This window comes from Emydura macquarii, unplaced genomic scaffold (assembly GCF_026122565.2).
Source record: "Emydura macquarii macquarii isolate MOO-44397 ecotype Brisbane River unplaced genomic scaffold, CSIRO-AGI_Emac_v2 contig_2422, whole genome shotgun sequence".
In the NCBI taxonomy this organism is placed as follows: Eukaryota; Metazoa; Chordata; order Testudines; family Chelidae; genus Emydura; species Emydura macquarii.
In genome coordinates this window covers 22,546,072-22,573,008 of record NW_027132559.1, presented here as the reverse complement: position 1 = coordinate 22,573,008, position 26,937 = coordinate 22,546,072, and the positions used below count along the sequence as shown (strand labels likewise).

Below are 26,937 nucleotides of genomic sequence, written 5' to 3'. Positions count from 1 at the left end.
AGCATTGTGAATGTTCAAAGGGATGCAACGGGTGGCTGCTATTCATAGGCTCAACCCGAGTAGCAGGTGGGCCCAGGTCCCCACCATTAGCCACTGGGGAAGCGACCTGAATATTGGACTTGGACACACCCTTGGAAGGAGATCTGAACTGAACAAAATAATACTGTGAAAGTAAGGTTGCTGACAAAGCAGGACATGTTACATTTATCATCCGAGAAAGAAGGCTCAGGTGTCTGGGACATGTATGCTGTATGGAAGATGGGAGACATGTTTAGCATGCATTGAATTGGGCACCTGAAGAAGGAAAGAGAAAGTGAGGAAGACCAAGGAAGAATTGACAAAAGACAGTGACAGAGGATAATGAATGTGCTGTCATCACTTGGGAAGAAGTACCTCAACTAGAGAGTGAATGTAATCAGTGGAGGAACTGGACTACTCAATGTGTAAGTGGCACAGGAGGAACTGAAGTCTAAGATGCGGGCGTTGGATCAGACGCATAATCTAGTAACCTGATTTACAGATCTGCATTACCTGGTGTTTTAAAGGGGTGAGGGGAGTGTTTCACAGCTAAATCAGCCATTGTAACAGGGTTTCTGACTTCTAGGGACAGGATACTAGTCCAGTGGTTAGGGTGCTAACCTGAAGCTCAGAAGACCCGATTCTCTGCTCCACCATAGACTGCCTGTCTCCTTAAGCAAGTCACTTTGTCTCTTTGCCTCAGTTCCCCATCTGTAAAATGGGGATAATAGTACTTACTTTCTTCACAGTAGTGTTGTGAGGATAAATACAAATTGTGAGGTGTTCACAAGCTATAGTGATGTACTCTGATAGGGTTTTCCAGTTCTGCTTTGCCTCATGTTTTCCACCTCTCAAGAGACTTTAGTAATTCCTATTTCACACAGGTGCTGGGCTAAATTGATGTTAAAATATTTTAAGATCCTCTAATGAAATGTAATGAAAGATCAAAATATTATTTATTTGTTACCCTGCTAATTAGTATCCAAAACACAAGGGAAGAAAATTACAAATGAAGTTGTTTAAAGTAAGCTGTTGTCTATAGTTTAAGTATTGTAAGAGACTGATTTAGCTGATCTCATTTTCAGAAAACAGAGTTGTAGCTTTTTCTCTTTATCTGAACCCAGGTTTAGCTTTGGCAGGGAAACCATAATAGAATGTGTTTTTCATCAAAGCAGCTGCTATAGAGTTTCATGCATTTTCTCTGGCCAGCACTTACATTTAATTGTGACTTCCATTGCTAAATATAGGTCACTAAATTTTCTCCATCTTGTGAGAAAGGTGTCTTGCTTATTGGCTGAGATTTAACTAGCTATTTCTGAGTTACAAAAGACATGCAATTTGAGATTAACCATATATTATTTTTGTTTCTGAGCTTTTAACTGGATTATTTTGTTACATGTAGTTTTCCTAGTGCATCTGGATAAGTTATTTTAAATACAATAAGTTCTCAATATCTGTTGTTTTTATTTATATATCTTTTTGCTGTCATAATCCTAATTATTCACTAGACTGCTAGAAACAAACAAAAACACATAGAGCTCTTTCTTTAGATCTTGGTATGTTGACTTTTTCAGTTGTAAATACCTCTCCATAAAGATTTTTATTTTACTAATTTTTTGAGGGGGGCGAGAGGAGGAAGGGAGACGGGAAAGAAAACGAAGGGGACAAATCACTTCCTTTCTCTTTATTCATAGTGTCTCATGTTTAATGAAACAGTTGGATAAAAAAAATAGTACTCATTCCTTATTGTCCGTAATTCTTGTCAGTTAACACATACATGTTATGAAACTAAAAGTAAGCACACAATGTAGTTACATGGTAACTCATGCAATTTCTTTTATATTTACAGCATTGTATACATGACTTATTAGTTAATCACTGAAGCAACTTTATCCCCCCCCCCTCCCCTTTACCAAGTGTGTCGTTTAACTCTACCAGTTGGTGGGTGGGGTTGATGCTGCTTTAATTATTCAAATAGAGTAAAAGCGGTACCACACCCCCAATCCTTATACCCCAATCCAGCGTGGATGCAATGTGCCTAGTGTGGACACAGTATAAAAGTACGCATACCAATATAGTGTATTCCAATATGGGAAGAGAAGTAAGCTCTACCAGTACAAGGCACCTTTATACTGGTATAAGTAGAAGTACTCACTGTACCAATATAACTAATGCAGTAAAAATGCATATAGCTAATGCAGTAAAAAATACACCTCAACTGAAACACTTATACCAAAAAACCTAAAACCTGTGTGTAGGTTAGGCCTTTGTCCTCAATCCTGAAACAGGATCTTATATCCAGGCCAGGGCCCAACTGAAATTAATCAGGCTCTGTACAAAGCAGGTACAAAGGCTCTGTGCAGGCACAAAGGGCCACTTGTGTGGATCCAGTTGCAGGAGCAGGGCCTTGTTTTAAAATATTTTTCAATTTTTTCCTGTTGAGCAAAAGCAAGACACTGCAACATTGCCCTAGGGGCACACAACTTGTAGCTGAAGCTCTTACAGACTGTATATGTTCTCAAATGGAGAACTGAAATATGAAACTGAGTGCTTTTTAGCTGTAGGTGTTCACAATAATCAGGACTTCATAAAAAAGAATATTCTCAGTACAAGCTTGGTCCAAAACTTAGGTTTTTTGAAAATAAGATTTTTATGAAGTCCAAGGCCAAGTGAAACATTTCTATTTAATTTTAAAAATTCTATTGCCAAGAAATTTTTAAACATTCTTCTGCAGGATTTGCAACTCACAAGTTTCAGCTTTGTGTTAGTGTGAGAAGCTGAAAATGCAGTTAACTCCTTTATTTTCATTGTTCAAGTTGGGAGAAATGAGCAACAAAAAGAGTAAATTACGTTTTTACAATCTTCCGTTCTAATCTAAAATATAATATAGGATTTTTAAACCTTTAAAAAAAACTGATTTTTAACAGGATATTCTTTCTTATTTTTTTCATGTGCTTCAGTGTGTGTTGAAGCATTAAATACTATGTCCTGTAACAATTTTCTTGAGTGTGTTTCAGGTTATGACTTCAGAGAAGCCATTGATTTACATTGTATGGCTTTTTTTTTTTTGCTTCCAAATTACTTATCTTTTGACTATTACTTGTCCAGTTTCAGCTGCTGGTGTTTGGAGAGGTAGTGGGGCCACTGAAAATCAGCATCCACTGGGATTAGCTAACTGAGCTCCCTATCTTCTAAACTCACTGTATACTGTGAGGTCCTAATTTCTCTTGAGAGATGAGAGTACAGGTAACTGATAGTTCTTAAGACTCTGATTCTGCACAATTGAGGTCAGTGGGTACTTTGTTATTGGTTTCAATGGGCGTTGGTTGAAGTTTTAATATATTAACAGATTATTGACCTGCTCCACTTCTGCTTTCCCTGAAAACTCTTTCCCTTCCATTCTGCTCTCCATTGAACACAGACATGGCTGTATTGTTCCATTTAACATCAGAAAGGTACATGACACCATTCATGCTTTGGTTCACTCTACTGTACTTGTCACAAACTCTTCACTAATTTCCTCCCCTCCTGCCCCTGTGGAGGTCTTCTAATCTGTGAATGAAAATTCCTCATATTTGAACACCTTTAAAATCTTACTCCCTGCTTCTCTACCCTGGCCTCTTACATTATCATGGTCATTGACTGTCTCAGCTGGAGGCATATCTCAGAATACAATTGAGAATTGTCCTTCTGTAGGTTTTTTGGGTTTTTCTGTGTTTTGTAACTCTCTCCAGGGATTTATTCTAGTGAATTTTTTTGACCTTGTATCCACCTACTTTCCTGCCCACTTGTTCTGTTTCTGCAATTTTGGCCTCTTCTCTCCCCTTAACTGTCCACAGTTGGAACTTTTTGCTTGCTTCCTTCTTAAGAAATTGGTACTTGAAATCTCTTTCTCTTTACGAATGGTTCTCACTAAACTCTTTTGTGATACATTTTGCACACTATTGCACATTTGTGTATGTGAGCCTTGGGATGTTCTTTTTTGCCTTTGATATAGATTTGTTTTTATTTTCTTCATTTCTTGGGTGATGTATACTGCTGTTCAGTTTATTATTGTTTATTAGTTCAATATTAGTGTTGTGGTAGCATCAGGAAACTCCAATCAGGGATCACAATGTCATTATGCTAGGCACTGTGACCTTCATCCTGCACCATTAGCTCATTGACTTCAGTGAGTTTAGGATGAAGCCTGTAAGCATATATAGTAATATTCACACATCTTCTATAGAAGTGTTAGATGTGTGACTCTTTTAAGGGTATTTCTGAATCTCTTCTTTCTGAAATTCACAAACATAGTTTATTCCTTATGAAGTCTGTGCTAAATTTGAGAAAATTAAAGCTTTTTAAAACCCTCCGTTCAGAAGGTAGAATATTACAATCAACAGGCCTGGCCACTGCTCCCTCCTGGGACTCCATCTTTACCTAGAAGAGAGATCCCTAAAAGTAAAGTATAAATTATTTTTGGTGCTTGGTTTTGAGTCTCATTTTGCACTGAGATTTAGCCATTATTCAACATTTCAGAGTGGGTTTTTTAATAGATTGAGGTCTCCCTCTAAGAAGTGAGATGAGGCCAACAAACCCATTTCATGCAGGACCTTTAGGCATACATACAGGTTGGAAAACAGGTTTTATTCAAGAATCATGCAACCTTTTCAAACTGTGGCACAGTTTGACTGCTTATTCTGCAGTCACCTTGAATTTTTTGTGTGTGCATAGCTTTAATTTTGTTTCTCTACTAAACAAATAGGGTTTAAAGTAAGGTCAATAGAAGATTTTAGTTTGGACAGTTTTTGTTTTCTGTGTTTCATTATATGATGGTGTCTTGCAATTAATGTTATGTTTTTATTTTGTATTTGAAATTTTTGTTTATTGTGACTTGTTTGTTTAAGGCATTTCCTGGCATGTAATAGAAATGTGTGTTGTGTTGATTTTGCATGTTCTTTTGTTTTATTATTTTTTATTAGATATGTTTCAAGTTGACTTTTAGACTCATTGATTCTAAGGTCAGAAAGGACCAATATGATCATCTAGTCTGACCTCCTGCACAATGCAGGCCACAGAACCTCACCCGCCCACTCCTGTAATAAATCTCTAACCTATCACTGAGTTATTAAAGTCCTCAAATCGTGGTTTAAAGATGTCCTCAAATCATGGTTTAAGGTACAGAGAATCCACCTGCATCTAATTTCAAGCCTCAGCTTATTGATAGCCAGTTTATATCTATTAGTTCTTGTGTCCACATTGGCGCTGAACTAAAATAATTCCTCTCCCTACCTGGTATGTATCCCTCTGATGTATTCATAGAGAGCAATCATATCTCCCCTCAACCTTCTTTTGGTTAGGCTAAACAAGCCAAGCTCTTTGGGTCTCCTCTCATAAGGCAGGTTTTCCATTCCTGAGATCATCCTAGTAGCCTTTCTCTGCACCTGTTCCAGTTTGAATTCAACTTTCCTCAACATAGGAGACCAGAACTTCACACAGTATTCCAGATGAAGTCTCACCAGCGCCTTGTATAACGGTACTAACACCTCCCTATCTCTACTGGAAATACCTCGTCTGATGCATCCTAGGACCGCATTAGCTTTTTTCATGGCCATATCACATTGGCGGCTCATAGTCATCCTGTGATCAACCAATACGCCCAGGTCCTTCTCCGCCCCTGTCACTTTCAACTGATGCGTCCCCAGCTTATAGCAAAAGTTCTTATTAGTCCCTAAATGCATGACCTTGCACTTTCCACTATTAAATTTCATCCTTGAATAATGGTAATCTGAACATGAGGCTAGCTGCCCATCCACAGATAAAGAAGGGATCAATAAGGGATTTTGTTATCACATTACAATAACTTATTTTAGGATTGGACAAAGCCAGCAACATCAGCAGATGCTCAGATGTGATATATGTGTACCAGTTGAGTGTGTGATTTTTTTTTTCTGTGTTTGAGGGCACCAGGACGATGAAGCTTCTGTTTATGGAATTATTGTTTGTTTCTGGTAGCATCCATAACATGCTGGGTACTCTACAAACACACAAGATAGTTGACCCCTGCCCCAAAGAATTTACACTCAAAGGTTTAAGGTAACAATCCCCCTATAGCGGTAGATATCCAGTGTGTGAGCTGTATAGTAGACTATAACACAGGCTATTTGAGCTCTGATGGTAACATAGTGTGGGATCTGCTCCTGTTTGTGCAACTGAAATCTACTTTCCACAAGCTTTGACAGTAGGTTATGAAAATCTAAATGTAATAGTATATTTTTAATTACTAATTTTTCTTCTGCTTCTGGTCTGTTGTGGAAGAATTTCTGGGTTATTTTTCATTTCCTGCTTTTGCTATTCTGTGTGCATTCAAAGTGACTTATAATTTATACTATAGTTATATATCTGAAACGTGGCCTCCCTTGGAGCATGCATGTTTTGTACACTTTTATTTACAAAAATTTGCATGAGTCAAGAGAGTACTAAAGGAATTCAGATATATACATTTTAACTTTGTGCATTTAAGTGATGGAGAAAAAAACACACATGTACAAGTGATTCATGTGTGTGTGTAAACTTGCATGCCCACAAATGGAGAGCTGGGTTGTGGCCCTTTTGAAAACTTCACCCTATATATCCTCACTTTCTTTAGTGACAGCCTGGCCAAAAAATACATGGCTTTCCTGAAAGGTGGGTACCAGTTGTGGTAATGTGGTTACAGATTCCTAATTACATTTCATATTTGCATTTGGAGGTATGAATTTCCAACTTCTGTTTAGAATGCCACTTCTTCCAATACTTGGATAGCAGTTTCTTACTGGATGCAGCACTGTCCAAAGGCAGACCTCCTGACTATGAGTCAGGAGGCTGGGTTTATTCCCAATTGTATCATTGATTTCCTGAGTGAATATGAGCAAATTCGTTAACCTCCGTGTGCCTCCATCTGTTCATCTATAAAATGCTTTACAAAACAAACCGGTTTAAAAAGGAAGGCAAATATGCTGTTGCTAGGCATAAAAAAGATTATATAGTTTAATACAGTTCCCTCATAGCCTGAGAATTATTTATTACCATGTATTTTTAATACCAATATTTACCTCCTTCACAGCTCAGAATGTGAAACCAATAGTGGGCATTCATATGAACGGAATTACTCAGAATTCACCTTGCAGTGATTAGGATCAAGAATGTAATCTAGTCATGATAGAGCTAACAGACTATATATGCTGTTGTTAATGTGTCATTTGTCAATTTATCAGTTTTAGTTGAGTTTTTCTAAAGTTTTGGGCTTTTGGGGAGTGCAACAAGCCCATATAGAACCTGAAATAATTGTGCAGATGAAACCCTGCAAAGCAAAACCACAGTATATTTTTTCACAGTCCTAGTGAAAACAGGAAGGGAAACTGAGTCAGTCAATGCCACAATGTCTGTCTCATTTCCAATTGGAAGAGGAATAGCCCATTATTTTTATATTTGTGGACTGTGAATCCATAGTACAGACAAGACTTCTCGTTTATAGGATGTGGAATTTTGTGTCTGGTTGATGGTTATAATTTTGTGAGCACAGTTTAATTGAGCTTCGCCTCAGGGGCTATGATTTGAGGTAATGCAAGCCAGTAGTTTTATAAGAATACTTAAAATGGAAGTATTTTTTGGGGAGCTGTATTTGGGGAGTAACTTATGAGCAAATTGCCTACCTGGCAACCAGCCTGAGTAAGTGGGACTTGGGTGATGTATCTTCTCATTCTTGAACTTCAGCCATTGAGTGGGAACAGACCAGCCCTGAGAAGGCCAGAATTGAGGTGCTAAGTAGTGGCAGAGCCTTCTCTTTCTCCTTCTCCTAATACTCACTTTGCACAGGTGCACAAGGAGCACCTACAGAGCTGCACTTAGTGCCAGGGAGAGTATGTGCACCACCTGCCTGGTCTCTTGCATGCCTCCCGCTTCCTTCCCGCCCCCATGCACAACAGAAAGGATTAATAGAATTTAAGGTCAGGAGGGACCATTAGATCATGTAGTCTGGCCTCCTGTATATCACAGGCTATTACATTTAATCCAGTTACCCCTGTATTGGGACCAATAACATACGTTTGGCTAAAGCGTATCTTCCAGAAAGGCATCCAGTCTTGATCACCTTGGTACTTTGTTCCACTGGTTAATCACCCTTATTGTTTAAAAAAACAATTGTGCCTTATTACTAATTTGAATTTGTCTGGCTTTAGTTTCCAGCCATTGGTTCTTGTTTATGCCTTTTTGGGCTAGATTAAAGAAATCTTTAGTATCTGGTATTTTCTTCCTCGGGAAGGTACTTAAACACACTGCAATCAAGTCACCTCTTGGTTCCCCCCCCCCCCCCTTTTATTTTTTTTTAAATTTTTTCTTTTAAATAAATTTAACAGATGGAGATCTTTAAGTCTCTGAGTGTAAGGCGTTTTCTCCAGCCCTGGAATAACTTTTTCTTCTCTTTTCACTCTCTCCAATTTTTCAACATCCTTTCTAAAATCTGAATACTAGAACTGAGTGCAGTATTCCAGTGCACCAGACTCACCAATGCTGTATACAGAGGTAAAATCACCTCCCTACACGTAGTCCCCTATTTATACATCAAAGGATCACATTATCCCTTTTTGCCACAGCATTGGTCTCAGAGCTCATGTTCAGTTTCTTGACCCCTACATTTTTTTTGTGTCTCGGCATTCCAGGATATAGTTCCCAATTCTGGAGGCATGGTGGGTCTGCATGCTTTGTTCCTAGATGTAAACTTTGCATTTGGCGGTATTAAAATGCATTTTGTTTGAGTGGGCCCTGGTTACCAAGTGATCCAGGACTGTTCTGATCTCATAATTATTTACCACTCTGGCAATCTTTGTGTCATCCACATATAATTTTATCAGCAGTGATTTTGTAATTACTTCTAGATCATTGAATAGTGTCAAACCTAGTATGAATCCCTGTAGAAAGAAACATCCCTATTTAATGAAGATTCCTTGTTGACAACTACTTTTTGAGATCTGTCAGTCAGCCAATTCTTAATCCACTTAACGTGACATTGTATAGTTCTTCTTTCTTAATCAGGATACCAGGCAGTACTAAGTCAAATGTCTTACAAAAGTCTAAATACATAATATTTTTGCAGTTACCTTTACCAACCTGTGATGGAGTGTACCAGGCCATTTGAGGCCCCCGGCTCTGGAGGTGGCCTAAGACCCAACAATGGGATAAGGCTTGTTTAGAGGCAGGAGGGCAGGACTTAAAGGGACACCAGAGAACTGCTAAAGGACTTAGAATTTCCAGGGAGAAAGCACTGGGGGAACTGGGCTGTACCAGGAAAGACATGGACTTAAAGCTAGCCCAGAAGGGGCTGAGGAGTGAGCCCACAGACAGGGCTAAAGATGGTAACAAGAACACAGGGACAGGCCCAGTTGGACCGTTTACCCTGGGAGGGGTTCTTTCATGTTTTGAGACTGTGTGACTTAGCTGGAGGGCTGAGCCGCTGAAGACGAGGGCAGCAGCTGATGGGGTACTGTGAGCAGAGAGAGTGCAGGTTTGCACCCATCCAACAAGAGCCACTCATGCGCACCATCACACAGCCAAAATTCTGATCTTATCAGAAAAATAAATCCACTTTGACAAGACCTATTTTCTATACAAATATGTTTACTGCCATTAATTATATTCCTGTCCTTTTAATTCTTTATCCATTGAATCCGATATCTGCTTTTCTATTGTTTTTGCCCCATTTCAGTAACACTGCCAAAGCATCCTTTCCCTTGTGGCAGAGGCACAGGATTTTCCATTTAAGTTCTTTTCAATTGTTGGATCCAACACCCATTGAAGTTATTAGGAGTCTTTTGATTGGCTTTAATGAATGCCATATCAGGGTCTATGAACGCTGAATAAAGGCTACCTACTTTGCAATGTTCCAGATATAACTTGTAAATTATCAGAATATATTGAAATCCCAAATAATGTTATTAATATGCACATTGGTGAATTCATAGAAACTTCCTTCTATCTTGAAAACATTATTCCAGATCTTTCTATGAAATCATTTTAACTACTTGATGCTGGAATTTAGATTTGCTTTGCTTACGTCCCATGGTTGGCATGCCAAAGCATTAATTAAACCTTCCTGTGTTACTTAATGCCAGCCAAAGTACCCACTGGCATACAGTAAGTTATATTCAAGTAACATAGAAGTTCTGTCACAAGCCAACTATTGTAAAGAATCCCACAATTAAGGAATAGTGTCAATTTATATTTGCCCCACAACTTAAATTTTGTGAAAACAAGGTTTACTTTAAATATAAGAAGCATAGATGTGTTTCTTCATTTAACTGTTTGCACTCAATTTGTCTGTGTTTTCACCACTAAACTTTCCATTGCAGTGTTTGAAACCCAAATGTGAATCCAAAAGTGAATCCAAAAGTGAAAATAACTATAAATAAAAGCTGACATCAAAGCTTTTCATTCTCTAAGTTTGGAGAAATTAATTAATTAAACGAGAAACACATACAATGGCCAGTGATTTGAGTTTTTAAAACTTAAACTGTTAATAATCTAAGGCATTTCTAAGAGATTTGGATGGAAAATACATTTTTGCACCATTCCCCACAATAAACTTCTATTTTTGTTTAAAAAACTAAAATGTTGTTTTCAGCAACCAAAATCCAGTTTTTTTGGCCAAAAACTGTTGCAAATCAAAATTTGGGAGGTTTTGGGTTTTCTGACAAAAATCTTTCCTTCCTCCCCCCACCCCAGTGAAAATTGTCTGTTAATCAAAAACCCTATTTTCCATCAAGTAAGTTTTTCATTGGGAAATATTTGCTCTAGTTATAGATATTAATGAAGATGTTTGTTTACAGCATATGAAAATCATTCCTCTAAGGTTGACAATTGGGACAAAATTCCCCATATGGGTTACCTGTATGTAACTCCTATTGAAGTCAATAGGATTTTTATGTGCCTGTAGTCGGTGCTGGAATTTAGCTTCTTATCAGTTTGTCTCATCTTTTCTTCCTCTATTCAATGCCCAACTTCTCGTTTTGATTTTTCCCACTTCCTTGGTCCTGTTAAACCATCTCTTACTTTTCTCCACATATTTTTTAAAAAGGCATACGTTATGAACAAAATAGTCAACGTTTTAAAAACTTGTGCATTAAAAGATGACATTTGACATATGTCACTGTGACTACTTTGCTTTTTTGTTGTATTCCTTTTTCACACCCTTTGTCTCTCTAGTCTGTTTAGGTTGTAAGCTCTTTGGGGTCAGGGCTGCTTCTCCTGTGTGTTTGTACAGCACCTGATACAATGGAGGCCCTGATATCAGTTGAGGCCTCTAAGTGCTACCATAACATGAAACTAAAAATAATTAACTATTCCTTGGTAAACATCTTGAGATATAACTTGTACCAGACTGTTCTTTCTTGGTTCATATTCTATCTGTGCAAGCAGTTTCTGCCCAGCAGCCATGTCAGCTTCTTTAATTCCATATTTTTTTGGAGTCCCCCAGGAGTCTGTTCTGAGTCCTTTGCTTTCTTTTATGTCAAACTATTTCCCCGAGTGGTTTTAATATGATGTAAATCATCTTAGAAAGGGATTCACACATGATCAGTATGAAAAGGACAAAATCCAGTGAATCATAAATCCAAATACTCACTTGTCAGTTTCGATTTTATAGCATATCAATATTACAACATTCAGAAAAGTTCCATTTTCTTTGAAACAGCAGGATAATATGCAGCTGAAATAGGTGTTCCTCTAGCTTCCCAGAAAGACACACAATCATACCAGACTTCTAAAGCCTCAAACTAAATTTGAAAAATATCGTTCTATACTGCTGTGTATAGGACTGGAGACTGTTCCTTTAATGGGGAGACAGGGCAGTTTGAAACTTTTGCCAAGGGTGAGTCTCAACTTTCTTTGCCTTTCTGCTTCTGAAGACTATTCCTCAGTCCTCAGACAGCCAGTCCCAGTGCATGACCATGTAGTAGAAAATGAAACCTCCCCTTCCTCTTCATGACATTTCATACTGGATTTATAGACAGAAAGGATAGCCTTGTGTTTAAGACTGGAACTTGGGAGCCCTGGTTTCCGTTCCTGTCTCCACCACATACTTCCTGTGTGACCTTGTGACTTAACCACTCTCTGCCACAGTAAGAATGGTGATATTAAAACATCCAGTTTTCCCATCCTTTATCTGGTTTACACTGCATGCTTTTGAGGGCAGGGACTGTCTTTTAGAAAAGGGCTCAAATCTTGGTGGGGGCATTCTTGGCACTACTTTAATAGAAATAATAATGGTTTAATTCAAACAATGAGTAACTTAGTATTTTTCTGAAACCACGATTCACCACCATGGAAAACATGGCACATTTGTTTGTTTCACATCGTTTTGGAGTTGAATTAAACCCCAAATTCAAGGCAAAACTTTGGTAGGTTCATGTGGATTCACACCCACCTCTCCAAAATATATTGAACCCTTTGCATAGCAAGACCACTGAATTTAGCACAGCTCGGTAAATAACTATATAAAAACTTATCTGTCACGTTGACATTGGAGAAATATATTTACTTTTATGCTTTAAGTATGGGATTTTCAGAAGCCCTCAGCCTTGGCCTAATATTGTTCCCACTGAAGACAATGGTAGAACTTCTATTGACTTCAAAGGAGAAGAGTTAAGCTAAACCTGAGCACTTCTGAAAATCAATATAAATGGAAACACTAAAAATTCTGAATTAAATTTAACAAAGAACTCGGCAGGGAACAAGGATAGCGTGAAAAAAGGCACTCTTGAGAGCAATGAAGTCTAAAGCAAGATAACCCTAAAGAGCATTACACATGAGGAAGAACTACTACAACAAAAACCAACAATTGGAACCATCATGGACTCAGTCATAAAGATAATAATTAATAGTGGTGTTCATGGTCCTCTTGCTGAAGTGCTCAGGCACAATACAATCTAATAAAATACATAATTAAACTGCCTCTTAATTCGAAAGGATAAAATGAACAAGGAGAACATGAAATAAAGACCATGGCTATGTCTACACTGCAGCACTAATTCGAATTAGCTTAATTCGAATTACAGAAAGTGATTTATAGAAAGCGCTGCAGACTGTCCACACTACAGTGTTTGTGCAGGTTTCTTGCGTCCACACTGGCCAGCCTTAATTCAAATTAGAAAGCAGTGCAATATGGGAAGTTATCCCACAGTGCAACTAACCATAGAGGCTGTTGTGATGAGTGTCATCATCCCAGGATGTAGCTCTGTTTCCCCCACCCTCTTCCCCCATCCCCAAACAAACAGGAAAAAGATTTTCATGCTGTTTTTTTTACTCCCCCGATTACCATTGCTGCAGGCACATGGAGCCAGCTGAACTATGCTTTCATTTTGACTGTGACAAATACATCGCAGCTTATCCTGGATTACTTTAGAACTGTATGCTGTTTGCCTTTTATGCTTCCCCCCCCCTCACCCCCTGTATATTGCTTGCCTTAGATTTTGATTCTACAGGTGTCTGTAGAATGTAAGATAAATAACAACCCAGTCAGTTAGTATATTAATACAGTGATACAAATGTTTCCATTTCACTGATGGAAAAATGATATAATGTATCCACATGTAACACTGTTAATAAACTGTTAAGAAAGTATCAATTTCCATGATTGGCCACTGAAACAATGTAGCAAAGAATTTCCTCTCACTGCTGGCATTTAAAATGCATTCACCACAGGGGAAGAGGGGTGGGTGGTGAAATCTTTCAAAGGGACAAACTTTAAAGGGCTAAACTTTCAAAGAGACAAATCTTAAAGGGACAAACTGCAAAGGGCTTGCTGGGCCATTAAAATGCATTCACCACGTGGGGGGATGGTGGGTGGGGAAATCTTTCAAACCCTTAAAGAGACAAACCACAAAAGGCTTGTTGTGTGTGTGTGGGGGGGAGGGGGGATGATCGCTGCTTGGATTTTAAACCCATTCACCGCAGAAAATGAAGATTTAAATCTTCCCAGGGCTGCTTTGGGGGAGGGTACTGAAATGGGGCATCATGGGATACAGTCTGGAGGCCAATTAATTGCGTCCACACTCACACTAATGCAAATTAACTGATGCGCTTCAGGCGTTAATCCATTTGCAGAGGTGGTTTTATTAATTTGATTTTAAAGGCTCCTTAATTCGAATTAACAATGTGCAAGTGTAGATGTGGGAGTAATTAATTCAAATTAAGGGACTTTAATTTGAATTAAGCCACCAGAGTAGACCAGGCCATTGTCACCTTAATATCCTCATCCTTCTTCCAGGGCTGTATGTTAACTGCTCACACTGCTGATTGAGGTTCATTAGTATCTGAAGAATCTGTTTCAATCTTTAAAAAAAAAGTTTCTAATCTTTTGATAGAAAAGATAAACCAAGGTAAAACACTCTGTTTTGTGTCTGTTGCAATCTATTAGACTGTTCCACGGAGTTCAATGTGCCTGTCCATTTCTAGTTCCTTAAAACAACTATTTTTGCTAGTGCCAGTGCTCTCAACAGATATTATTGTTGGGCTTTTATACAGTTTGTTTAAATCCTTGACAATGTTCTGGTCTAAGACTCTAAATTTTTGGGCATACCGTATTATATCGATTTCTCCTGCATTGTGTCTGTCTTGCCTATTTAGAGAGTAAGCTCTTTGGGGCAGGGGCTGTCAACTATTCTTTTGTTTGTACAATCTTTGTTGATCCCTAGGTACTACTCTAACAAACACAATAATATCAGTGTTTAAATTATATTTAATCTCCTTTTAATTTCTTTTCAGAACTTCTTTTTTAAGGGCAATGGGCAAACTCAGACAAAGGAGAGATAAAGAGGTTGAACTCAGCATGAGTATAAGCAGATGAGCTCTATTTATATTGGTGGAGTAGGGCTCCTTGGACTCCAGTCCAAACTTGGTGCAATGTGCTTTCTTTGTCTGATTCCTGAAAAAGCTCAGTGGGGAAACAAAAAGATACATAGGGTTCTTCAGACCAGAGGTTCTTTTAAAATAATCTACATATAAGATATTGAGTGCAGTATCTGACTCTGCCCCGCCTCTTTTTCCTTAGTGTGAAACTCACGGGAGTGAGCTATAGTGGAGAAAATCTCCTCCAACGTTCAGCTTGTATAAGTTTCTTCCTGATTATTGTGTCATGAGAGGGGTGTGCCCCCACCTGGGAACAGGCTATCGATACTGCCCACAAATCCTCTGGAATCTTCTGGATGTTTGTGGTCCCCCCTGGTGGCATCCTCCCCACTGTCTGATAGGTGCTGAAACACAAGCATAAATTAAGCCTGTGAGTAGTTCCATTGGTTTCAATGGGAACTAAACCTGTACTTAAATTTTAAACATGTAAGTACACCTCTAAACTGGGGTAAGTCCTCTTACCTCAATAGCAGAAACACTCACCCAACCAGCATGCAGTTTGTGTGCATTAGGAAGAGAGGGTGAAATAATGCTATCAAACAGTGATGTAGTTTCTGAAATATATAGAGATCTAAGTCAAGCTGAGGAGATGGAAATCAAGCACTTTCCCTGCTTATGATTGGGTGAGTGAGTTGTTAAAATAGTGATAAATTCATTCTTTTTCCTTATCTTCCATATAAATTGTGGAAAGTACAATGACATAACAGTTACACAGAGAGAAGAGAAGATCTGCATTTCTTGACTCCCTAGTGAGGAATTTCCCCACTTCTAGTCACACCTAATGTATATTTACCAGTTTTTGATTATTTCATAGATATTTCTTTGCAGAGACTCTGTGGGATCATGGTTTTTCTTTACCAGCCTCCTACCCCATTCTTAGTCCCCGATCCTACAATAACCAAGATGCAGGAGTCTGATTGCCCAGAAATCATTTCAAAATTTGGGCCATAGTTTCTGTTTTTGAGAGCTAGAAATAAATCCATATTGCATTCTATGAACAGGCCTCATGCCTAATGGCTTTACACAGACTTCATTCTTGTGTTACTGTATTAATGTTGTTTACATTAAAATGTACTAAAACCAAAATAAACACAGGTGTTTTTTAAAACCAATTTGCTTAAGTTTCACATATGTATTTCTTTAGACTCCTGACCACCACCTTGGAATTGTTTTGTCTTCGTGCCCCTATGCCAGCTTATTTCCTAGCCCTGTTTTGATGGTTCATGCAGGACATGAGTGGTGGACTTGGAGTGCTGTCTGTCTGCACGGGGTCAGTTTACAGCTATCTATGTATCTAAGTTTGCTGTAACCTGAATTGCGGTCTTTCTGTTGCTATGCAGTGTACCATTTAATTTGATTCTACTTCATCTTCAATGGATTTTCTCTGTATTAGAGCATTTTATAAGCAAGTTCAACTGTATATGACATTGATACCTCTTCATAATTATGGTGTAAACTTCTGTAATTTAGAATGTCAGCTTTTACATTGAAGAGTTATGTTCTTGCTGCCCTGGAGGGATAGTTATTATTGAAGGTGGTAAGTAGGTTGGTTTGTTTTTAAAGGTTTAGGATTTTTTTTATTACTGTATCTCCAGCTGTGGCACACTGCAAAAAACATTATATTATTGGACAACAGGGAGTCTACCAGTACTAACAAAGGATTTGGATCTAAAAAATTCATATACAGCAACTTTAGGAGGAAGTGTTTTTTCTGTGCTACTTGAGGCCAAAGGGCCAGCACATTTTAGGTCAAGATAAAAGAAAACCTTCACAGCAAGTGATAAACAGATGCTACTGTTGTAAAACAAAATAGCTGGCAGAGATATTCTGATGACTTAATGTATTGCTGGAGATGCCAACTTGTTTATAATTTCTGGGAGTACAGTATGCTATATTTTATTTGCAAAATCTATGCATAATTTCCCCACACACTTTTCAAAGGGAGGTATTTTAGAGAAAGGTGTAATGTCCTTCTGGAAGAGGATCTGGTTTCCTCCTTAAGAAAGTATTTAAAAATATATGCTATTGGGTGCATATTAAAAGCACACTCAAAAAAATTCATCTGCTGGGGGTGGGAGGGAATGGAAATAGATACTTCTGTTTTATGTAAATTCTGTTAATTTGTAGTTAGTGCATCCTATTTTAGAAACCCTATTCTCTCAAATATTGCAATATAGGCACAACATAAAGAATGGGAGTGAGTGAGTGGTCTGGGGAATTTGGGGTGAAAGAAGATGACAGTTTTCAAGTAACAACATTCATTTGAAATTCTCATTTCTGTCTAAAAATGTTATACCTAATTATAGTCACAAGAAGCTCTAAGCTTTATGGTGACCATAGAGAAAAGAAATCTATCACCTCTGAGGCTAGTCAAGGCTGCATTAACCCTTGCAGCACCTGCCACATCCTCTATGAAGGGAATGTCTGGCGAATCTACTGCACTTCCATTGCCCTTCCCTTCCACAACCACTCACCATCCTGGGGCATGTGAAGTGCAGCTCGTTGGTATGGGGGCTCGTTGGTATGGTGGCAGAATAGTTCTGCTGTGGTTAGGAGCTTTGCACCTATATTGCGGGAGGGGAGGGGGGAGAAGTGGGGGAGATAGAATTATCCTTCAAGGAGGATTATAGTGTCCACCTAACATTTTGACCTAATGCTAGCACTGTTCTGATTCCCTTCAATTCAACTGCAACACTAAAATGCATCTGGGGATGTACTTTATACTGTAGCTCATAATATGACATCCCCTCCAATATTTCTCTGAACATTCCATCACACTAAGCAAAATGAATGAGCTTTTAAAGTGTAGGTGTATTTGAATGAGAGTGATTGGATTGCATCTGTACTTCTGTATGTGATGGGATGGGATTTTTCATGGGACTAAATGGGAGCTCTGAAAACATGAATCTTTTTACAAGTTCATTTTTTTTACAACTCTTCAAACCAAATATTAGTAATAAAAGCTCTGTATTTGAAAGAAACAAATGGAAATACACTGTCTCGTTAGGCAGTATGCCAGTTGTCATTTTATAAATTCCTCTCCACTGGTAATATATTTTACGAAAGAAAGGTAGGTATTTTATAAGGATCCCAGCAAAATACTTAGATCTACTGAAAATAATTTGTGTACAACTATCTTCCAATAAATATTCAGGGCTGATTCTATTTAGCAGTATCTTGGAATTCAAGGGTTTTCCATTTCATATCAAGGACCTACAAAGAAGCAGTTTAATAATGAGCATCAGGGAAATAGAATCCAGTAGCTTTAACTGTTAATTTTTATGGATGGCGTACTGAATGTTAACTTAACACTTAAACAATTGGGAGTCACAAAGTACACATACTGAGTCTAGGACTCAATAGAAGAATTGCCAATAATGGTAAAAATCTCTCAAATACAAAAAATAGTTTGATGTTTTTCCCAAAAATTGTTAAACTCGTTTGGTTTTGCCTCAAATATTAGATGCAATTGAAAGACTGGTTCTATCCATCATTTTGAATTGATGGACATTTTTCTCCCAGCTGACAACCAAAAGAATGGATGTATCTCTCGTATACTTTTTTTTCCTCTTTGGATGGCATTTTTCTTTCAGTAGTTCAGAGGACATTCCTTACAGACAAGAGGGAATTATATTACTTACTGAATTACAAACATGACTTCTGGCAACCTTCTCCCAAGTATTAAGCAGGGTCAGGCCAGCACATCTTATGAAACTTAACATGATACTAGTCCTAGAGATGGTGGCTGAAATAATGCTCTTGTAACATTTGGAGCAAATTGAAACCCTTAAAATGTTTTATTTCATTTAGAAGCACGATTAAAAATCCCTTCTTGAAAACTCACTCCTTTGATAATGCTCACAGTAAGAGAGTCATTTAATATCTTCTGTTTTAAATCATTATGGTCATTATTTCAGTGAACCCACCCTAGAGAGAGAAACTTTATCTAAACCACCAAGATATGCATGTATTTAAAACGAATCATTATGTAACCATAATTTCTGTAAGGCTCATTCTTTCTTGCTCTGTCTCCTCCTCCTTTGTGTGAAATTTAGGGCCTATGTTGTAGACATCTATACATGTGACTTTAACTATCTGAACAATTGTATTGAAGTCACTAGTGATATTTGCATCATTAATTGTTCATATTTGAATGTGCAGGATTTGGTACTTAAATTTTTTTCTGAGGCAGGGATTATATTTTTCTTTCTTTGTTATGGAGTCACTAGCACACCTTGTAAACTTGAGAAGTGGAATAATAATCTTGCTCTAATCCAAGATACCGCCTTTTTGTTTTGTGTGAAATCTTCAATTCTAGATATTAGAGTGATGCAGATGAGGTCCATTATTTCCCCAGATTAGCACTTACTGTAGCCTTGTAAATAAAAAAAAAAAAAAAATGCACAGCTCAGACTAATTTTAGGGACTGAGTATCAGATCTATTTGAATTATGTATCTTTGGTGGTGACACTAATACAGGTTCTTCATCTAAACAAGTGACCCTCCCATTAGCTAATGTTGATGATCCAAAATTACTAAATTTTGCCATTCTGGTTTACTAGCTGAAATGCAATTCAGCTCTACTTAAAACCACTTTGTGTTGAAGAAAACACATTGACAAAAGCTGCTAACGGATACAGCATTAAAATATCTTTGAATATCCAGACACATCTAGAGAAGTGATTGAATGAGGTAATCGCAGGTACAGTGCACTGCAGTTGGAGATAAGAGAAGGTTGTGCATTATGCTGTTTATATCATACTTGAATTAAAATATACCTCTGAAAGTGTAATATATCTGCAGTTTTCAGTAGATAAAGTATTACAAAAGCATTGCCTCTTCTTTAATATTCCAGAGAGGTATAAAAGAATTCAATAACAGCAGAACTTTCTTGACCTACTCTCAAACAGCCCACCCTATTAACAGCATTCCCCTGTCAGTGTCATACATGTCAATTAGTTAGTAGTGGGAGACCGACTCAGTGATACTACAGATGTCAACAACTTGTCTATTTCCAAACCATGTAAATATTAGTAATTGAAACAGTAAATTTTCTGGAAAGAGTTCCCAATGTGAATTTTTGCTACACATTCAGAAACCAAAAGTCTGCAATTGGGATATGGTTTGTGAATAACTAACCATTGTGTAACCAAAAGATGGTAATCCAGCTACTTTATCCTCAGGCCTTTCAATTTCCACAGTTAATCCTCCAACCTCATGGTAAGAGAAGTCATCCCTTTTGACCTTCTTTTCCAATCTACTTTTGAAACTAGAGATGGGCCAAAGCTGCAAGTTTAGATCTGGATTTGAATTTCACTAAAGTTTGAGGATGTTTAGTTCTAATGGTTTGGTTTTTGGGGCCGTAGTTACTTGAAACTACAGAACATAATGACAGAAGAAATCTTGTTTATAAGAGCAGGTTATATTATTAATATAAGATCCATGTTTTTCATCTTTAGATTGCATCTTCAGATTCACCTCTTCTTGGCCAGAACATTCCAATCTTGTCTACTGCTGCTGAGATCTGGTCTCAACCTGTCAACAATTTATTGTTTCGTCACAACAATGAGCTCCACAACACAGCCAGGTTAGTTTTTTTCATGTGTCACAGAATATTAGCATACATTATAATTTGCAGAACTCTTCAATATGTGTCTGTGTTCGAAGCTGAAATAGAGGTGGCAATTGCCCTTTTTGCCAGTTTCATCTAATAAGATTCGACTGTCATATAAAATGAAATACAGGAGTATACATTTAGAAATTATATTGTCTGGATATTTTATCTCAGTTGGATTACAAACTGAATGATTCTGTAATTCTTGTGTAATGTCTTCCATGAGATTTGTTTAGGAGCTAAATAATCATAATTAAACATGAATAAACATCTTTACCTTATTTTTTATTCTTTCCTAATATTTGTATACTCATGCATTAAATTATTGTGCACCTTTACGCAATGGCAGTATTTAAAGAATCTGAATGTAGGCTGCATTGTTCTGTCCCTTATTCTTCTTATCCCTACGGATACTTGCCTATGTGGTCATCCTCTGCTACCCTTTTTCTCTTTGTAGACACATGCTTAGTTAATATCAATCTTAGTATCTGCTTTATCTGATGTCAGTAGAATGAGCTGGTTCTGGTTCAGTTGGTAGGAGATGAATTATGAGCAGTACAGCCTACATCCATCATTCTAGAGAAAGAAAAGTTCCATATAGAACACGCCTACTCTCCCCTGCTTTGAGGAATGAGAATCCCTAAGTCAAATCTGCACAATGTCCCATATGGCCCATACTCCAGTGCACCCCCACTTTAAACATCTATTTGTTGTGCTTTTGGGAACATAACCCTGTACAGGTGATTTATTTCTGTCTGCTCTGGTTTTGTGAAAATACTAGTATAAAACATCAAGAAAGACATAATAATTAGCAGAGATCTTAACTGGTTTTTTTTTTTGGGTGGGGGGGGGGGTTTGGTGGGATATCATGCACCTCAATTTAGGAGTGTTTTTCAGTTAAGATTTTTCTTTTTTGAAGAAATGTCAGATACATTGTGTTGGAAATGAGGAATTCACATTAGTGCAGCAAAAAGCGGCTTTAATTGCAAACTTAGCCTCCATTTTTGCAAACACAATTTTGCATCTGTAGTGAGTTGTCAGGAAAAAGCGTGAATGAGCCCCAGTCAGAAATGGTGGACATAATTTATTGTCGATACAAAATATGTCTCCAATAATGGAAGCCTGACTTTAAAAATCAAGCCCATGTTCTGGGTTTGAGTACAATCAGTTTTGCAGAGGAGGACTTGATGATCTGAAGGGTACTATCATTAAGGCTGTTATTGACTTTCCTTTCTGCTTTTTTGAAGGAGTTGTATTCTGCTATTGGCTCTGTGGTCTCTTGGTTTTGTATATGTCCCGTTGGCAACAAATATGAAATAAAGTATCACTGTGCTTTTCTAATACACTGTACATGTCACAGCCCTCCACTTTACAGGGTGCTTTACTAATTTACATTGCTGATCTCGAGTAGAATGCATTCCTGGTGTAGCTCTGCTGCAGTTGGGAATGATTTGGCTCCTCATGAAAGGTGTCAGATTGACCCTCCTTACCAGAAGAAAGAGGACTGTGGGTGTCCGTTCAAATTTCTGTTGTTATTCCAAATTCCATAAAGGAGAAATATTCAGTGTGTTGAACAGGGTAGTAATGATACGAGTTCTGTATGTAGGGTCCATTCCTGCTAGGTGCACTGCATCCTCAACTCCCAGTGGGTCTTAACTGACTACCATTAACATTTAGAGTCATGTATTTATGACTGTGCCTCGTAGACTATAACTGGAACTCTGATTTATTAAAAGAAAATAGTCCTTGTTTGATGGTGGTTGGTGTTTGTGCCCACTCATAAGATACAGAAACCTTACCATTCTGTGTAGTGTTTTATAAAAAATTGAATTTGAAGTGACAGTATAGTAATCTAGTCTCTCTAACCATTTGTAATCAGTCTGTGGTGAAGGTCATTCAGTCAAAATAGTTTTTGTCACAAAAACTATTTTTATCTGTAAAATGGAATCACTGTTAAATTTATAACCGCACAGATCTCACTACAAGCACTAAAGGTTACCCCAAAGGCTCGGTCTTGTTTTAAAAAGTTGTGGATGACTTATTGATACTACCAATGCTCTACTGCCCATAGTTAATGGCATTCAACTGGAAAGAGGAAAAAAGAAAAAAAAAAAAAAAAACTATGGAAAAGTTATATAACTAACAATGATTATAACCCCGAGTTCGTTAGCTTCCTTCCATCTCCTGAGGGGCTACACAATAAAAAGATGAAGGGGGGAAAAAACTAAAAGTGGTAGAGAGAGGCTGCTTTCACCCTTTCTACCACCCCCATGGAGGGCCAGGCACAAAGTGGCCCAACATGCGTCCATGCAGTTCTGGAAACTGGGCCATAGTTGCTATGCAGGTATCATTCTTCCTGTACTGTAAATATGTGATCAGATTCCAGATCTAGACAATACAGGTGTACTGATTTCTTCAGGTCAAATATTTTGTATTTTTATTGGCGTAACTCCTGGAGGTCAGGGCCCCACTGTACAAGGCACTATACAAATATATAAAAGAAAGATGGTTCCTGCCCAAAAGAGCTTACAGGCTAAGTTTTAAGATAAGACAAGTGGATACAAAAGACAGGTGGATGGGGGCGGGGGGAGCACAAGGTAACATTGAGAGTTCTGGACCGTGTAACAAGCAGCGATTACAGATAATACGGTAATGACTGTGAAATACAAAAGTATAAAATACCTGATTAGTGTTTCAGGGGACTAGGTCTTTTAAAATTTTAGAAATGAAAACATAATAAAAAAAAGCAGCTCTTAAAATAAACTACTGATATGATCCCAGCTTTCAATAGGGCCCTATTTGTGGCCATGCTGCTTTTTACTATTTACAGGTACGTCTATACTTATGGTGGCATTTAGAGTACAGAGAGTGCATGCTCAGCTAGCATGGGTATAAATAGCAGTGTAGATGGTGAGACACAGCTTAGTTGAGTAGAGTGCCCTACATACCTGAACCCCTAGGGTTTGTATATCACATGATCCCCTACATGCCCAAGCAGTGCCTTCTCCATCTACACTACTATTTTTAGCAGTCATGTCCTGGTGCCTCCACACTGCTGGAGCCTTTCCCCTCTGCGGGGAAAGGCTTTGGTATGGGAGAAGCAGTGGGGAAATGATCTGGCAGTGGCTCTGGAGCCCTGCTGCCTATCTGATTCCAGAGCCTTTTGCTGCTGCATGTGGCTACATGACTCAGTGATAAGTATGGACACAGCCAGCCTTCCACTGTGGCATGTAACTATGTATGTACTGCCTGTCTTCTACATGCCACTGTAAGTATAGATCTAGCCTAACAAAGCTACAGTGGGTGGTTTTAAAAATTAATTCTGGGTTTTAATTTAAAATAACTTTTCTCATCTTCACGGGACGCAGAACTCCAACTGATGGTGGAAGTGATTAACTTTATAACATTCAGTAATTGCACCTCTGGCCATGTTGCTTCAAACTTTTAGTAATGAAATAAGATGCATTAGGAGTATTAAGTACCACTTGGCTTACATTTTCTTTTAAACAAAGTGTGACTGTGTAGAGTGATCTGTCTGCAGGTGAAAAGCAATTCAAAATCTTTAGCTGCCCCAGCACCACTGGGGTGTAGGGCAGCAGCAAAAATCTGAGAAAGCTCATAGAAAAAGAAAATGTGCTTTTAGAAACATATATGTAAGTGGAATTATGGGGAAAAAAGGAATTATAACATAAGAGAATGAGAACATGAATTACAATACTACAAATAGATTTTGTGATCTGGTCATTTTATTCTGTGATTCCTGAAGATTAAAATCCACTCTTCCAAAGTAAAGCCCTGGTAATCTGACGCTGTTAGGAATGCAGAGAGGTCGGGAAAGTTAAATCTACCCCCATGACAGTGCTAATTCTGATTTGAAAATCCTCATTTTCCCCCGACTGCTACCTTTTCCCATTCCCAACTTGCTGTTCCAGCCAGTGGGCTGGAATAACAACGTTGACCCCACTGTATGAGTTATCCAGGGTTTTCAGTCCTCTGGATATGCTTAAGTGGCTCCTTTGACCATTTATCCCCTGGCCCTCTCATGATTTGTCTCTATCCAGGCTTTTGGCAGATACTGTTTTCATGGAGTATAGGCGCTCCTGTGCAGCCACTCCAACTTATCTCCCCCAGGTGTGAGGTTCAAGTGGTAGAGGACCTTGTGCCGGTCCTCTGCCCATCCACAGTGTACAGTTATGTCATCTGTATATGATGCTGAACTGGTGAATTTGTACATTATATTCATGTAGGACTGAAAAACTGGAACTCTACTATGTTAATAAGCATACAGCTTTTTCGTGCTTGCACAGTAATTTATTGTAATCAATCCTTGCAAATTTTGGTGCTTTTTATAAAGTCCCAGTTCCTGGAAGCATGTGAATATGAAGGAATCTCCGCTTTCATCTTTAAAAAAAAAAAAAAAAAAAAAAAGGGAAGTAAGGAAGCTTCATGATTGTACAGAAAATCTTGAAAACACCAACCCGAAAGGCTCAAAACCAGAAGGCAAATAAGATTAAATCAATTTCATTATGGGGTGAGGGGGCTGATTCATGAGTTTTGAATGGCTTGTGATGGGCAATATTGCTATTAGAATGGAAGGAGCATTTTTTTGTTGTTGGTTATAGACTGTACTGCTTCCCTTATAGCTCTATCCCGCTGACACACTGGCAGAGGAATCCATCCCTGGGGAGGGCCAGCTGTGGTGGTAATACCAACCTCCCTCCCTTGGCAGCTTTTAAGCAGCTTTTAAGCTTGAGGAAGCAGCTTTTAAGTTCTTTCTGGAGTTCCAGAGCTGCCTGCCTGAGCGAGGCTCACAGAAGGCATGTTGAATCAGGCCATGGTGGGCTTGCGGATAGCTTGCCCCACTGCCCTACCACTACTGATGGAATTGATGTTTCCAGGGGCCCTCATCTGACACAGGAAAGACTCTCCTCATATAGAGACAGAAGTTAAGGAAGATGAAATCACTTTTGAACGGGGAACGATTGTAATGACTGATTAAGTCCAACAGTATTAAAAATACTGCTACTTTTCCATTTTTCACATGCTCCCTCATTCATCCCCTATACCCTATATGCATGCTCAGAAAGAACTGCAGGAATGTTGTTGGAACTGGTAGTGTTTTGGGCCACTGCTGTAGACTACTACAGTATACTTCGAGAAAAGTTGATGATAACCCTTTTGATTTTACATTTTATCTTGGAGACAATGAGCTCATTTATTTAGATAAAAATAACACACATGCTATTTACACAGAAGGGGACCACTGTAAGTGAAATACCACTTTGCTGCTGTGGTGTCGTCATACATTTAAGTGGTACTGTTATGTAAGTGCCACTTAAATGTTTCATGCTGATCCATTTTGTAAGTGGGATACCCATTTATTAATCATCTTCTTACATCATTTTAGATTTTTGTTTAAAGTGTAAAATGTTCTGCTAAACTTGTTTTATATTTTCAGAACATGAGCTGTGGAAGTGTTTTGGGCGTTGGTATTGCTAAAAACTTTGAGTGCTGGAGCAATAAGCAGAGGAAATAGTTTCTTTCTTTAGAAGAGCTGTATTTTAACAAGCTTCCCTTTATGCTGGGTTTGTAAACTCATTGTCCAAAAAAAAACCATTGAAAGAACAGATGTGGACCAAGGAAAAGCTGTACATGTTTTATCTAAATGATATCCAAGGAACCTCTTTTGGGTAGGTTTTGTTTCCAGCACTAATGCACATAATAAATATTTCCTCACACTGCATGATGCAATAAATAGGCCTCCTGTGTAGCAACATCTACTTACAACAACAGTGTAACCCAGTAAGTTGAACGCAACTCTTTGAACCTTTGGGGATCAGGCTCTGGCTAAATGAGTGGCTAATTCTTGTAGCTATAAAGTAAATGCTGAATCCCAATAGGGGGTAAAATGCCTGAGTTTGATTGTTTGCTTTGCTTGTTATAAAGTGTAAGATCATTAAGGAAGTGTTTACATCCTGTTGCTGTTACATGTTCTTAACCAATCCATGTACATAAAAGTATTGGACAAAAAAAGAAAATATTTGCTCTTAAAAGAGGGTGGTTAACCTGGTATTGTTTGTGGAAAACTTTTCCTCCTTTGTTTGCCTGCTAATAGTGATTAAATAAGCAAAAGCTCAGTGGTGGATTAATATACATGGATGATTTATATGGCAAGAGATGCTTTTAGAGGTGTTTGTTTACTTTTATAATACATAGTCATCAGCCGAGAGCTCTCTCTTTTTTAAATAATCCATGGTTTTGTGGCTGGAGCTTTGTTTACATCAGATGAATACCAGTTCAGTTCCTGATACATCTCTTTCTTGCCAACATGCTATTTTTCTGAATCCCAAGAGAACATTTTAATAAAATTGGGTGACAATAAA

General features: G+C 38.1%; 1 protein-coding gene across 1 annotated transcript in view; it reads left to right on the top strand.

The window, feature by feature from the left end:
* Positions 1–26,937, top strand: part of HDAC9 (histone deacetylase 9) — a 642,497-nt gene that overhangs the window by 29,901 nt on the left and 585,659 nt on the right. Inside the window, exon 2 of the mRNA XM_067562102.1 lies at positions 20,379–20,527. Coding sequence (XP_067418203.1) covers positions 20,383–20,527 — 145 coding nt within the window. The 5' untranslated portion in view covers positions 20,379–20,382. The remainder of the gene's footprint in view (positions 1–20,378; positions 20,528–26,937) is intronic.